The sequence below is a fragment of the Pyrgilauda ruficollis genome, unplaced genomic scaffold, assembly GCF_017590135.1.
Source record: "Pyrgilauda ruficollis isolate IOZ18807 unplaced genomic scaffold, ASM1759013v1 scaffold13, whole genome shotgun sequence".
Classification (NCBI taxonomy): domain Eukaryota; kingdom Metazoa; phylum Chordata; class Aves; order Passeriformes; family Passeridae; genus Pyrgilauda; species Pyrgilauda ruficollis.
The window spans coordinates 8,985,973-9,002,424 of record NW_024511432.1 but is presented as its reverse complement, the minus strand read 5'-3'; the positions used below and the strand labels follow the sequence as shown (position 1 = coordinate 9,002,424).

At 38.8% G+C, this 16,452-nt stretch overlaps 1 protein-coding gene across 1 annotated transcript in view; it reads left to right on the top strand.

Moving 5' to 3' along the window:
* Nucleotides 1-15,091, top strand: part of FTO (FTO alpha-ketoglutarate dependent dioxygenase) — a 226,600-nt gene extending 211,509 nt beyond the window's left edge. Inside the window, exon 9 of the mRNA XM_041458865.1 lies at nucleotides 7,763-15,091. Coding sequence (XP_041314799.1) covers nucleotides 7,763-7,916 — 154 coding nt within the window. The 3' untranslated portion in view covers nucleotides 7,917-15,091. The remainder of the gene's footprint in view (nucleotides 1-7,762) is intronic.
* Nucleotides 15,092-16,452: the final 1,361 nt, after the last annotated feature.

The following is a 16,452-nucleotide window of genomic DNA, read 5'->3' as shown; positions in this document are numbered from 1 at the left end:
ATAGCAGACATTTTGTTTCTTTGTCTGAAAAAATCATAGGAAAGCAAGGATTGCAAGTGAAATAAAACAGCCGATCATACAGTGCAACAGAGGGGACTGGAACATCAGATGTCTCAGCAAAGGCTTAGAGAATTTTAGGTTCCTTCTGAGAGTATATAAATTATATTGAGGTTGATATATTTGTACGTTGTTTGAAGTCAAAGCCAAATATTCTTAACACGGTGGGAATAACTCCCTTCCCATTGCTGATCATGAAAAGTATGTAACTAAATCTATGTCTGTGGTGCTGAAAATTTCCTCCTAAATGCTGTCTCCTCTGGACTAATGGGATTTTTTTGCAAGTATTGGTGTGAAGGGGTGTGCATATAAATATGTATAAACGTGCTTCTCATACAGTCAGGATACATTCCTTGTATACATATCATTCTAAAAACAGGAAACAAAAGCATCTGAGAAACAGGACTGAAAGGGAGCAATTTTTAGACCTATAAGTTAAATTGGATTAAACTTCATCTTTCAGCAAATGCCATGTTATTTATTCAGTGTTTCTCTGGGGGATTTCCCTACCCCCTACACTTTATAGCGAGTAGTGATGTTTCTTAATTAAAAAATCAAACAAACATGGAATTGAGGCTGCCCCACACAGACATTCTCCTGTGGGAATAGGAGGTGCACTGATTTTCTCACGGACAGTTTCTGGGTCTGTTGGACACAAAGGAGAGGAAAAGCTGTGTCTGGGGAAGTCAAATTCACGTCATGCATAGATGCCAGGGCTGTTCTCAGTGCTGCAAGGCCATCTCCTAGGTAGTGCCCTTTATAGGGGAGAGCTGGTGGACATGGTGAGGAAGGTCACTGATAAACTCGTCACAAGTCGGGTAGATTTCTGTTTATTAATTACCCCACAGTAGGGATTACTGTCTTGGAGAAAGGAGATTCTTGTTTCCTCTTTTCTTTCATTCTTTCCACCCAGAGCTGGAATGTTTTGGAGGTTTCAGGGCTTTGCAATCCCCACTCTGTAGCTGAAACAAACCTTGATCCTTTTCCTTAGTTTCTGACCTAAATAGTTTGGAAAGACTGACATACATTTTAACAGATTTTAATTAATATTGTGGGGGAAAAGTACTTTAAGTTCTTTACAGTTAAGACAAAGCAAAATGGTTTTTTTTCAATGATTTTGAGTTTCATTTATTTCTGTAAATGCATGTGAAGCAGATTGGTGCACCACTTGAAAAGTCTTTTGGTTAGACTCCACTAGTGCTTTGGTTACTGTTATTTCAATATCTGGAGGGTTTTTCTCATATTTACCTGGTTTACTATTTGAGTAGTAATAGAAACTCTGACATTTTCAAGCTGGTGCAACTGTTGTTTCACCCCGTTTAGTGACAGGTTCACTGATCTCTTCCCTGCCTTGCTGTGGAACAGCAAAATGCACTCTGCAGGCCAGTGTTAAAGATGGATTCTGCTATAGATTCACTTTGTCAAAGTGCACACAAGGCTGGCTGTTTTCAGGCTATCCTGCTTTGTCACCAGTGATGCCTCAGGATATTGCAGCAGCGTCCTCATTTCCAGTGGCATGGTTGATTTTGAAGGCGTAAAGCTCTTGAGTCAGTGACTGTAAACGGTTCTGTGGTAAGGGCCAAAAGCACCAGTGACACGAGCCATTATCAACTTTTGAAAGAAGCAGGCAGAGATCATCTGATGTGCCAGCAAATGTATTTGTTCTTGTGTCTTTGTGCAGCTGATACTTTTTTTTTTTTTTTCTCTTAGATAAATATTTAACTGATATTGCCTCTATCCCTTTCCTAAAACTGGCATTCTCTTTTCAAGTTTCTTATCTGGAAACAAACTCTTTTTGTCCCTTCTATAAATGCAGTCCTGGTCTCAGCCATTATTTATGGCTGGGCACATTGTAGTTACAGCACATGAAAGAACATCAGCGATGACTTATTGTAAATGGGACAGACTTCTTGGGAATGCACTGGGGAGTAGATGTCCAAAAGAATGAAGCACTGCTCTCTTTCCATCTGGCCACTTCATTTCACTGCCTATTTGGGACCAGCACTTCTAAAATCTAGTTTGTAAAGTAAAATATTGATTTAAATGGGTTTTTTTTTTTTTTAATCTTAAAAGGTAGAGTAAACCTGGGAAGGTTTTACTTGTGCAGAGTCACAGGAGGGACAAGCAGGGAGCAACTGAAAGAAACGCTTTCTGTCAAAGTTGGCAATTTTCTGATTGGTTAATAAAAATCTAAGAAAATTTTTTGTCTAGATTGGACCCAATAGCTTTCAAAATATCAGTTTTGGCATGAAAAATTTGAATTTTGTTGGTGATATAGCCATATAAAAATGGTATTTCAGTATATTAATATTGTGTCTATCCTCTGTTTTTTTCAGAAAATAGTATTTAGGATGCAAACTAAAAAAATTAATACCAAGTGAAGGATTTGTAGTTATTAGCTTCCTTATGCTTTACAGAGTTTAAACAAAGAGATCAGAAAGTATTCCATCCTAACCCTATGTCATGATGGAGCATTAGTCAGCCCATTTTCCAAACACCCTTCAAAACACTTTTGGTGAAGTTCCAGCTCAAATACTGATTCTATATGCTATTTATTTTAAAATAAGATAAATGAGAAGTCAAGCTTTCAATATTTTTTGACTATAAACAAGTTAAATCCCAGCTCCCAATGTAGCTCTCATGTCCTGGATTAGTTCTCCAGAAAAAGCTCTGGGAGAGCATAGGACTGGTTTCCCTTGGATACAGGTGATCCAGGCTGGAGTGCTGTCTGTCTTGTATATGCTCTGGCAACTAAGATTAGAGTAACTACACGTTGTTTATATAATAATTTTCCATGTGGAGTAATTGTTTGAGGGACAAGTATGAAAAAATGCAAACCTAAAGCAAATCTCTATGTCCCAGGTTCCTATACTAGTAGGATTTGTGTTCCACAGCAGAGCTCTGTGTTGTAACATTAATAACCCATATTTGAAGACATATATGCAAACTCATTGTGAGTTTTAAGAGTGGAAAATGGTGTCTAAAGAAATTCCTCTTACTCAGAACAGCACGCCCCCGTGTTAGCAGAGCTGTGCCATTTTAAGCGATATCAGTCTGGGTTTCAGGAATGCATTTGTCTTAGTAAAGTGATCCAAATGCTTTTTTTTGCCTGGGCCAATGTTTTAAAAGTTATCCTGAAGTTTTGAATAATAGTACAGTAACACCTTTTTTCCAGCCTGAATCCCCACATAAAACATAAAATTTCAGGAGTGCTGGAGTAAGCGGGAGTGTGTGCTTTTGCACCGCAGGGCAAATGTGCCATCCTCCCCTTCTGACCATGTCAGTGCATGGGGAAAACAGCCAGACCCATTTTCCTCATCTTACCCTATGAATTTCCATGTCATCTCCTTTGGTCTTTGGGCATAGGTAACTAAATTAGTGCCATCTCAGGAACGGGGCTGTTTATATCCTCTCCTCACTCTTAACATGCCTGTGCAGTCTGAGCCACTGATTGACCCCTATTGATCTGATTTGACTACGCTCCTGTGGAGTAGACAAACAGTGCAAGAGAATCCAGGGACTCTAATTCACAGCACCTTATTTAGGTTCCTAGGTAATAATTCTTATTTGCATTAATCACTTGCATTAATCACAGAGAACCTGAGGCTGCCGCTTGCCTTCTATGCATTCCTGTTCCTGACAATGGAACAAAAAGGTATCTGCTCTGAAGAAAGTGTGTTTGAAGTGTATTGACACTTGATGCTTTTCTAACAGTTGCAAAACTTAACTGTTAGAAAAAATACATTTTTTCAAATCAATGACTCACGCATTACTGTAAAATATATCGATTAAAAACAACGTATAATGTTAGTCATTTAGTCAGTAGAGTGATGCAATACTGAAATAAATTCATCCCTTGACTTTTGCATTAACCTTTTATTGACTGCTTGCACACTCATAATTAACACACACTTTAGCTAGCTTGGTTAATTTTAGCATGGTGATCAGTGTCCTCTAATGTAGATGACACCCTGATCATCAAAAATCAGTGCAGCCCAGGGAACCATGACCAGGCAAGTGTCTGTCTCAGTGGATGCACACCTGCCCAGGGAGATACCAGCCACCTTCCAGGGAAAGCATCATCTGCTGTTATGCAAATAGTCAAACAGTCATACAAATGCTTGTCATCACTTAGTTGAACATTGGTAAATATTAATGAGCAAAGTCCATTTGTCAAAAACAGACAAAAAGGTTATGAAAAATCTGAGAACTTTAGAGGGTAGAGGTAGTGAGAACGTACTCTTCAACAGTAACTAAAAATGGGCTTTTTAAATTGAAACTGTCACAAGTCTTGATTGTTTTAGTAAGAAAGTAGGGACCATGGAGTTTTGTGCATTCTCTAAACAAACAATTCTTTCTATAATATGTTATTGAACAATTAGTGTCAAGGTGTTGCAGCTAAATTGCTCTGAAATATATCACAGCAGTTTTCCTGTTCTCCTGCTGCAGATAAAATATTGAAGGAATCTATTCTGTATTTCAGAGTTTGTGTGATTTCCACTCTTTACTCAGTTTTTACATATAATATGCACAGGTTAGTTCTATTTTCCTTTGGAGTTTTGACTTTAGTAACTCAAATAAAAATTTTTAATTGATATGGAATATTTTCATTAACCTACAATATTGTAAGTCTTCATAGCTTCCCACTACCACCACAGCTTGATGTTTGCAGCCTTTTTTTGCTTCTTTTTATTTATCAGGAGTTATTGTTGCTAACTCACTTTAACTGTCAGACACAAAGAATTTTAAATAATTCTGTGCAATCATTTAGATGCATTTGACTGTTCTGCTTCAGTTTAAAATGTTGCTCTGCTTTTGGCAAGATCTTCAGCTCTCTTCCACTGCTACAAATTAAAGACCATTGTAGGAACAATTTCTGCTGTAGAATTTTTTAGTTTTTTTAATCAGATATATACTCATCTAGAAAGGTCTGGTTTTTGCACTGTAATTCTGAGTGAGAAAGCACATTTTTGACCATGTTCCAGATTGTGGGAGCTATTCAGGTGGATTGCTTATTGAACTGCCAGGTGCAGCAGTGACTGCCTAGAACCAGCCCCATAGCTTTGAATTTGACAAAATTTAAGCTGTCTTTGATGCCAGCAGATCCAGCACAGGGGTTGTATTTTTGGTCAAAATAGATGATTGACAAATTATAAGAGTGTATTATTCCCTGCTGTTCTTGCTAGTATGGAGCAAAGCTGTAGAAATCCAGCAGAAGGACAATTGCACCATGGATCACTGAACTTCTAGTACTGTGGCACTGCTTTCCCTTTTTTGTATTTTTAGAGCACATTGATGCATTTCTGTCATCAGACTGGTACAGTGAGTCTGAGTACCTGACACACTTCCATTCCAATCCCTCCCATGGAATATGCTATGGCTAAAGCTTCCCCCATTGCATGATCTCCTGGAAGTTCAGGCACGTGCTTGGCTGTGGGGAGACCTCTCAGCAATGGCTCTGCTGGCAGCAAATATAGAAAAGGGAAAGTAGCAAGTAGTTGCCCTTGGGTTGTCCAGGAACAGCATCACTGTGACTGCCACCACATTTACAGCAACACAAACACCCACATGTGAGGGAAAAGCTGGTCAATCTGTTTGTGTGAGAGAGCAAGGAAAAAAAAAGACATGAAAGGTACAGAGAGGGCTCTGAAATGCTGAGGAAGCTAAAGGTTGATATCTCTTTTCTCTCAGTGAAAACTGTTGTTAATAAATGTGGGAGAGAGAAAATGTTTATTATTATTATTAGCTGAGTTTTGCAGATCACATAACTTGCCTGCAGTATTTACTGGCTGAGCTTTGTGATTTGTTATCTGCAATAATCACTACATGGTTAATTTATCGACTTTTAGATGGAAATGCTTAAACTGGAATGTCTTATACTACCCACCAAACTGAGTGTATTATTTTGTGCCAAGACAGAAAATAAAGCAAGCTTTTAAAAGCCTTATAGAGTTATGCTGTAATTAGTTTCAACTTCCCCTGCATATTAATTTTCTCCTGTTCCTTTATATAATTTGGAAAATGTCTTCAGAACATGATGGCACAATCAGTTAAGTACCTCTCAGAACTCACACACTAAACTGCATTTGCTATAACAACTATTATAAAGCAGCCAGCAAAACAAATCCTCTGTTATTCTGTACAGTGCAGCTTATCAATGCAAACAGTTTAATATTTATGCTAAGAGGATTGTCACAAGTAGCTTCTGTTCCTTTAATTCTTGTTTTAAATAAATAATGAGAACATTTAAACACATTACTCTTCCCAGGGCCCTGAGGTCGGCTAATCTTATTATTTATGAAGTGATGTGCTACATAATAGTACTTAGTGCATGTTAACAGATGCTATTATCAGGGGCTGATGTGGAGAGCTGAAGATATATTGGAATGCTATGTGTTAATACTGTCCTTGTAGTGTAATGTACGATGGATTGAGTGCCCAGGATGCTGGTGCAGCAATTAACCACCCACCAACATGGGTGTAAAGCTGAAGTATGTTTTCTCATGGGGATTACGCTGCTATTAATAATTCCCAGGAGAAAAAGACATCTTTCATTTGGCAACAGTCTCTTCCAGAAGGTCAATGGTGTGGACTAGGAAGTTGAGTGTGTCAGTATTCTTAGAGTTCATTCTACTGAGGTGAAAGACACATATATGTTTAAAACAACTTTAAAGTTCTTACAAAAATTATGTGCTTTATAGAAAACAAGTTTTAAAAAATGTCATACAAGAGATAAAAGTGCATTTCTGCAATTTGGTTGTTATCTCTTTAAAGAGCTGTGTAGACCTGCAGTATGTACCAAAATTAAGGTAATTCTCTGCCTTTTTTTTTTTTTTTCCCATTGCAAATATTAACTAATTAATCAGCAATGTGCAAATTGTTTGAGGGGAAGGGAAAAGAGAGGGGGAGAAATCCTCCTTGAACTGTGACAATGTTTTTGATGTGGCATGTATTAATCTAATCTTTAGAGATGTGATGGTTGCCACTTATAAAAACTTTCCTCTGCAGGCTGCAGTTCAGTTGAATATTATAATTAGACTTCACTAGTATTGATGAATAATCCATTTGATAAAAAACATTGTAATTTAAACATTTTCTCTGGGGACTAACATACACTAGCCTCTTAATTTAATTTTATTGAAGTTTTGCCCACCTATTCATCATTGGAAGTTGTTATTAACCTCCATTTCCATTTTTCTTTATAGAATTTTCTCTTTTTATATTGCCTTTTTCAGTGCTAAGCAGGTTGATACACTTGTAAATCTCCAGAATCTACAAAGCTAGTCTGGCTTCTTTAATGTTGTTTAATCTATCCCCCCTGACCTTAATGCAGTAAATTCAGTTTAATCTTTCTCAATAATCTAGTAATACATTGGAAACCAGCAAACATTTAAATCTGATAATGATTTAATCACATACTTTAAATAACAGCTGAGATAATGAAAAAATAATTCACCATATAAAGGAACACTAACTGAGTTTTCTCTGTGATTGGCTTTTTGAGAAATCCCTACAGAAAATACAAAGCCTACAACAGAAATCAACTTCACTGGAAATGTGCAATCCATTTGGTGTCAGAAGATGTCGTATTTCTTTTTTTTATCATCTTTCTCTTTAAATTAATGCTCAAATGAATCCTTGCTGAGTATTCAGTTTCTTGATACAGTTTTACTTAAGTGGTTTATCTGCTTACCTTTCTTTTCAGGTGCCAGTCAGACGCAGCAGAGAGCTTGCCAGAAGACCAGAAACCAGAATGCCATCCCTTCTGGACAGATGATGATGAATGTAATATGCCTCTGCCATATGATCTAGAAGAAGTAATTGCTTATCTACAAAATCTTGTTCAATGGATAGAATAACAAGTGACCTTCCAGCCTAGAGTTATTGATGCTGATCATCTGGGGAGAAGCTTTGTCGTTATCATAAATCTTTTAAGCTTTATGATTTCTTGATTGTATGCTATTTTATGTGTCAATGCAGATTTTACTAGTCTTTACACAGTAGCTTAGTCACTGTCTCACAAGAAAGAGGACCAGCCCCCAAATTTAGAGAAGCGTGTGTTTTTTAAGACCTGAAGTCCAGAACACCAGCCTTAGTTCCCTCCTCCTCCACTCTAATTCCCATTGACCCTACAGCCCAGGGATATCTGTGTTTCAAAGAATCACAGGATGGGGCAGGTTGGAAGGACCACAGTGGAATCACCTTGTCCAACCTCCCTGCTCAAGCAGAATTGCCCAGGGCACAGGGCTGTGTCCGGACAGTTCTGGAATGTCCCCAGCGAGGGAGACTCCACAGGCTCTGGCCAGGCTGTTCAGTGCTCGGGCCCTGCACAGCAAAGAACTCCTTGCTCGTGTCCAGGTGCAACTTCCTGGGCATCATTCCTGCCCCTTCCTCCTGTCCCATTGCTGGCACCAGGGGCAGAGCCTGGTCCATCCTCTGACACCTCCTGCAGATACTGACAGACATCAGTAATGTCCCCTCTCATACTTCTCTTCTTGAGGCTGAGCAGGCCCAGCTCTGCAGTGTTTTGACACATTCCCTTGGTATCTAAATTTCAGCTTCCATGAGTGCCTAGAGCTGTCTCTGGCCTGGCAGGTTTGAGCAGCCCAAGGTGTAGCTCACACCTGTGCCAAAGCAGACTGCATGATCTGGGCACCCTAATGAGAGGCCAGCTTGGGCTGAGCCTGCTGGAGATCTTCAGAACAGAGCTGTGGAGTCTCAATCCGGTAACACAAAGGGGCAGGAGATGCTGGAGATATTCCTTTGTGCAGTGGCTCCTTTTCAGAGCATTTTTTCAGGTGAGGAATTCTGTAGGAGCATTCTAACATAGATCCCAAGACTTTCTTACTGTTTTGCCTCATGGCAACAGAGTACTAATAAGAGAAATTTCTGATGTGAATCTGTACCTCCTGGGTTCCCTGGAATTCAGAATTCAGTTCCTAATCATTGCTTTGTTTCTGTATGTTGTGAAACCTATTCTGAGGTCAGGTTTCCCAGTGCATTGCCTAAAGATGTGATGGACCTAAGTAAGACCTTCCATTTGGGCTGTTTGGTCCCCTGAGAAACTAGATTTAGATTGTGTGATATTGGGAATTTCAGCATCAAGTGAGATCTATGAGCATAAACCCAAAAACTATGAGAAATTAAGCTGTTTGTGATGTTTTGTAGTAACATGCTGTAAAAAGAACAATTATGTGTAGGATGATACAGGGTGCCCCTGAATTAGATAGAGAATTTTGTTTTGGTAAATCGCTATTTTATCTGAACTGATTGGACTGGTGTCCAACTTTGCCACAAAAAGCAGAAAATCATTATGGTGAAAAAACACTCAGGCTGTGTTACCAAAGAAGCCAGTAAGGTTCAGAGTTTGACATTACCACCAAGAAATGAATATGCCACCTGTGTTAATGTGGTGTTTAAAGTCTCTGCTGAGGCTGAGCTCACCCAGAACACACCAGCTTCTGTACTGGCAAAGAGCTGTGTGTGTGGATGAGGCTTCTACTCCTGAAAATTGTGCTTTTGACAGTATAACATATGCCAGACCTCCCTGGAGCTAAGGAAGCTGTGCCAGTAAAAATTCAGTTTTAGTGGTATAAAGCTGTGTCCACACCTACCAGCTTTTGCCAGGACAATTATATCAAGTAGAGGTTGTACCTCATAAGACTTTAGGTCAAGCTGTGCCAGCAAAAGTAAAAATACCTGAACCAAGTGTTTCCATCGTAGTCCTGAGCTTCTGTGAAAACTTTTTGTTATCCTGTGGAATGTAAAGACTCTCTGAAGAATAAGTTATTACTTAAACTAGCATTGATAATATTACCATGATCCACACATTTCTCTGTTGTCTCTTGTGCCATAGATTTCCTAATATTTGGAAACACTGCTATGGGCATAGCTTTCTCTTCCCTGCACTAGTTGAAGCTGGCTTTACCAGTGGCATATTTGGATTAGTGCCACACTAAACACTGTTTACTTTGGAGATCACTTAGAGAAAAGCTAGCTGAAGATGTGGGAATTCTGCTTTTGAAAAGGCAGTTCTCAGAAACAGATATTGCTTTGGAAAGGAGCAGTATGAATTCAGACAAGCTAATGATGTAACAGTGTTAACACAGTGTTTAGGGGGACTGTTTGTTTATGCTTTTATGTTATGATTACTTTGTGTATAATTAAGCACTGCTGAAATCCATGGGAATCACAGTATTGAAAGGAATCTGAACACCACAAAGGGTGGAGAAGGCACATCAATGATATAGTTTGTAGCTGAAGTGGAGGCAAAGCTATTAAAAAATGATTGCCAAATAATTATTTCCAGCATCAGTAAAAATAAAACCAAACTGAAACAATCCCAAACCTATTAGGAGGCTGCTGGCAGTAATAACAGAATTTTTAGAATACATGTTCCCAGTCCTTGCCTATGCTTGAAGATTTAAGGTAGTGAATTCGCTGAACTAGCACTAGTCTCAGTGCAGTCAGACAGCACTTATCTAAGCCATGGTTAGCAATGGTATGTACAAATGAACACCTTTGGAATAAGACTGCCAAAATACCAATAATCAAGTGGTTTAGGGCTCTGTGTTGCATTCCAGTCTTGCATCATCTAAATCAGTATAACCTGATTGTGCTCAGTTGAAATGCAGAAGTATGAGAAGATTTCATATCTCCAAAGCCCCCAGGAGTTGATAGCAATAACATGAGTAAGATGGTGGAACTGTTTGAAGCACACAGTAATGCCAACAGGAGAACACAGTTAAAGGTAAATATATATAAAAAAAACTGAGAGATCAAGTATAAATTATTGCTGTGCTTAGATTATGTGTTAGAAGCTGACAATCTACTTTGAAGATTTCTTTATTTTATTCAAGTAGTTACAATTTAGCTTGTTTCAATGATTCTTTAACAATCCATTTATATTCCAGCATTAGATAACCCATTTCCTTTTTGAAAGAGCTGGAAGACACAGCCTCTAATTAATGTTCTGTGTATAGCAATTGTTTGCCAAGCCTGGATGCTTTAGAAGCATGAGGACCAAGGTCAAGTTTTTTCAAGGAAGAGGTGAGAGCATAAATTAACTTGTGACATTAAATTCAGTGGTTCTTTTAAAATGGTGAAGTTCACGATTTTGCTTACATTTACTTTTCATCAGCCAGGACTGAATTGAGGTAAAATAGTTCACTTGCACGTGTGTGTCAGGCTAAATGGATTGCAGAAGATACAGATCTGTTTGCCTGTCTGCACTTGCCTTTAGACAATATTCATCAATTTTACAAAAGCTACTGACTAAACATGGAACCAGTACAAATGAAATGCTCAAGGCAAGGGCTTTCTTTTATAAATCTGATACAGAGTTGGTTTTACACTGATAGAAAGAAAATGTTGGCAGAAAATGAAAAACTTCTATTGTTTCTGTAATTTGGGGGATGAAAGATACAGACTGTTTTTAAGTATTTGATAGAAAACTGCTGTGTTGTGCAATGTAATTAGAGATGTTTTTATAATGTTTTGTTCATATCCGTGTATATAAAAATATTTTATCCCATCGGTCCTTTCTTCTGCTGAAAAGGTTATGTAAATAAATAAAATTAATCTCAGTACAGTAGATTTTAAAGGCATAATACTTATGTTCTAAGCTTTACAGCAGGTTCTGATTATTTAAAGGGTAAATAAGAATGCTGTGAGTAATCACTGACTGAAAACTGTGCAAGATGGGTAACATGCCCCATAATAAATATCCAAATCAGTTGTCTTATTATCATCTGAATATGGTTTTAGATTCACTGGTAGTGGTACAAGATGCAATGTAAAATCATGCTGGACTAATTAATGCAGTGGGGCAGATTCAGGGATTCCATTCATGTCACAGCACAGAAATCAAAATATTATTAAACTCCATCATGAAAGGTGACTACAATATTGTAATGTGTTAAGAGTTGGCATTGCTCCTTTCTCAGTTACAGCAGTGCTGTTCCATTAGTTCTGTGCTGTGCAGTGGAATTTGGGCTGCTGGATATTAAACCAGGCCAGGCTTAGGCTTTTGTCTAAGCTGGACTGAGAGCAGGGTGAGAGAGACGAGGTGGGATGCACAGGAGACCCAAGGGATGTGATTTTTCAAGGCCACAACTTCATTAACTGGACTCATATGGGAGTCATTGAGCTCAAACTTGTACAGTGCAGGTCAGGATCTCTCTCTTAATTGTTACCACCTGGTGCAAAGTTAATGTTGGCTCCCTAAACCCCTTCCTGCCCCTGACAGCCAGTCCTCAGCTTTCTGCTGGGAGCTGACCACTCTCAGCTCACACCAAGATTACAGAGTTGGGAAGAGTGGTTATTCCACTGTAGCAACAGGGGTGAGAAACTCATCCCCAGCTTCAGCCATCCTCTCTCCTGCTACAGCTCCACAGACTGAGTACCTCCAAACATTCTGTTTCTCATTTGAGATTCAAGTTGCTGCAGCTCATCTTCTGTCCTGTTCTACCAGGACAGTGATCTGACACAGGGAAGGGCCAGACAAGAAAAATTCTGTTTGCATGAGGCTCCTCATCAAAAACAGACACCCACTGGACTCTCTATAAGAGTGAAAGGTTCAGGACTACAATAATCTGCCTTTAGAGGGTGGGAGCTGCTAGGGAGTGATGAAGGTCTCTGGCCAAACCACCAGCATTCATTGTTCTGTAGGACTCCCATCCTGCCCTGTTCTGGCTCACCCCACCTGTACAGGCAGAGGCAATCCTGAACAGATCCACTGCACAGGCAATCCTGAACAGAGCCACTGGACAGGCAATCCTGAACAGAGCCACTGCACAGGCAATCCTGAACAGAGCCACTGCAGAGGCAATCCTGAACAGATCCACTGCACAGGCAATCCTGAACAGATCCACTGCAGAGGCAATCCTGAACAGAGCCACTGCTCTCTTTCCTGTCCAAACTGACTCTTCACCTTCAGTGTGGCTGAGCTTGTACCTTCATTTACATTCATCTGTCCTCTTCACCTTAGCCTGAGGGCATTCAATGAACAAGAGAAGATCATTTATACAATTACAAAAAGACTGTACATAGAAAGGCTACAGATCTGGCTGAATAACACATAAAATAAAATCCAAGAAATAACCAATAAAATTAGCACACTAAAATGTTGATATTTAGGCACGAGCACTTTACATATTATAGGAACTCTTGTTTCTCTTCTTGTTGCTTAGGAGATAACATTCATTATCCAAAAGGATGTATTATGCTTTGGTTTACAGTCTCTAAATCTCCACTGGTTTTACAGGGCTTGTCCATGATGATCAAGAATTTGGTCACAAAAGTTGTTCTCCTCCCCCTCCCTATCCTCAAATACTTGCTTTCATGCCAACACATCTTGGTCTGATTAGTCCCCTTGATTACAGGCTAAAGCAAAAAGTCAGGTGTATAAGATTCCCATTATCCTTTATTCCACTGCTTCTAAGAACAGGTCAGATAGAGTTATTTCAGTGAAAATGTGAACAATCAACTTCTGTTTACCATTAACCTTCAGTTTTCTTTTCTTAAAATCAAATCAGGGCTTGGTAGGCAGTTATTTTCATACATGTCCCTTGATCAGTGGAACAATCTGTCAAAAGCCATTAAAGCCTCTATTAGGTTGAATTGCATTCAAAGTTAAGCTCTCCAATCATTTGAAGGACTGTGATGATTGCTTTTAATATAGTATACATTGATTTCTCTCTTGGAATAGCAGCATAACTTTGAAACTAAGCATGTATGACTTGAGCATTTTGCTCTCCAGTATGTTTTGAGAAGATTTGTTTCTTGTGGAAGATTAATGTGTACATAAAAAAAAGGGAAAAACAAATGCAGTGAAATCACCTCTTTATTGTCACGAGTTTTTAACTTTTCCTAGTTCATTGTAACCTCAAGGTGTAACATATGAAATACAAAGAAATTTTCCAGGGTCCCTTTCCTCAACAGCTTCACTGATTTATCTAATTGTACTGTTATTGTAAAAGTGGCTCTTTATCTTAAAATATCAGGATGCTTTACACAGAGAAACTGAGGCAGAGGTCAAAAGTGCAGCTGGGATCTGAGTGCCAGCACTGGAACGAGTGTTATGTAACCCTCTGTCGCTGGCATATCTCTATCACTTCCAGAAGTCAGCTCAGTTTACAGAGTAAAGATGCTCTCATAGAACTTGTTGTCCCCCAAAGTTATATCTGAAAGTTGAGCTGGAATCTGTCCTACTCATGTCATATTTAGCATAATATTTAATTGCATAACATACAATAATATATCTCATATAATAGAGACCTTTCAGACCTCCTAAGGTTTGATTAAAACTTTCCAGTGAATCTTTTAGTTACATTCCAAGTCCCTGAGCTCTCAATGGGAAAGACAGATTTTATTGGAATTAAATGATTCCATGGAGAGTATGCAGTGTATAATATGATACAATCTAATACTACCCCCACTCTTCTAGATCTATTTTAAGTATTTCCACTGCGTGCCTCACAAGGTGGCACAGCTGCTGTATTAGGAAACTCTTAAGAAAATACCCTGTTGGTATTTGTGCTGTTTTTACCAAGGTGAAGGTGAGCTGCTGAAGCAAACTGGAATGCTGGTTATGCACCTGTTAGCACTTTGGTCTGGTACTTATTTGGTAGTCTGGTAGTACTTTACTCAGAGCACTGTGTTACTAGCTATTTTGATGAACATCCTAATAAATTATTATCCAACATCAAAGAATTCCACAATTCTTTTATTGCTGTTCTTTCTCTTCTGTTGACTGATGCCCCTTCTTTCCCTTTTGTCTCAGTATTAACAGTAATGTTATTAACAAGTTTTGTTCTTTGTTAGGCTGATGTGACCTTTAAGTGAGAAAAGTTTAGAATTATGTATCAGATATTTCCTGAAGTACATTTCTTTTCAAACCAATTCACTAGGTTATTTTGACTACTTTTCCATGTGGTACTGCTACTTTTTATTAAGACCTATTTATAGAACTCTGCAAGATATACAGTGATATGTAAGTTTGTTATGTATTTACTAATTTACTGACATTTATCAAATAAACTTCCTAAAGAATCTGTTTGTCTGTCTTTTGCCTTTCAGAAGGTGTTGGTTCTTCTTTTCAATACCTCATAGTTGCAGTGCATGAGATTTCAGGTGCACAGGTGACAAAATTGGTTTCTGTAAGCTCTCTGATGCCAAATAGTGAGAGATAAACCTCATCAAAGCACCACACTCAAAGATGCTGAGTCTACTCTTCAGTGGCACATTGCTCAAAACCTGGACTGTGTGTCAAGTCCAAGTGCATAGTTATCCTCATCTGCCTATGCTGGCAAGTTAATAACAGTAAATAGATAAAATCGGTGGTGGAGGGTTTGGGGTATTTTTTTTTTTGGTGGTTTTTTTTTTTTTTTTTTTTGTGGTTTTTGGTTTGTTTTTTTCTTGAATTGATAGAATTAAACACTGGTTATATTGCAAATCTTCTAGTGAGGAAGGCAGAATAATTTCTGTGCCTTTGTTAAGACTCATACCATGAATGAATCTGACTTCTACTCCCTGTAATAGTGTTTCCTTCAGCAAAAAAATATGGCTCTGTTAGGTTTAGAACACATTCTTCTGGCAGTGCAGCCTTTCACTTCCCATGTCTGACACAAACTGTTACATTATGTGAGTGGTAGGAACTCAGTGCCCACCACCATCAGCCTGTTTGAGTGTTTAAACTGTTTGTTCCATGTTTGGTGCAGTAGAGCTTGCAGTTTAAAACATGTGTAGTCATTATAACAAGGCAATGTCAAAGAAATGTGTCTTGTACATAGACTGAGAGGTAGTGAGGTTTGGGATGTCCATTGTTTCTAAAGAGTTTCTTTTCACAGGCTTTTATTCACCCACATCAGATTTTGTGTAGGGCTCTCCTATGTCAGAGGAACAGTTGTCATTAGGTGTCTCTTTCCAGTGGAAAGCTGTGTCCATGCCATCCAGATTCGAGTGGGAGAGCAAAGCAAGGACTGATACTGCAGATGTCCTGTGATGCTCTGGCAGGAGCCATTGCAGAGATCAGCACAGTGAGATGTGATGTGCTCATGGCCACGTGGCTGAGGTGCACTGCAGTGTTCTGTAATTCCTGGAGTTCCCTTAAGGCCAAAGGCTGTGTGTGCAAATGTTCTGCATTAGTAGATTCCAGCCAAGAGGTGATGGAAATGTGAATAGAATTGGCCAGGATGGAATGGAGTCTCCAAGTAAAAGTTGACAGAGAGCATTATGAACACACACTCCAGCTCAGAGTCAGCAAGGCATCCAAGAGATGACAAATTTGCTTTCTTAGCCTAGAACATTTTTTCCTTGGCTTTAGAAGAGGTTTAATTGATTTAAGTAAAAGCTGTATGGAGACCCATTTGCAAAACCAAAGTTAGTCTGAAACAT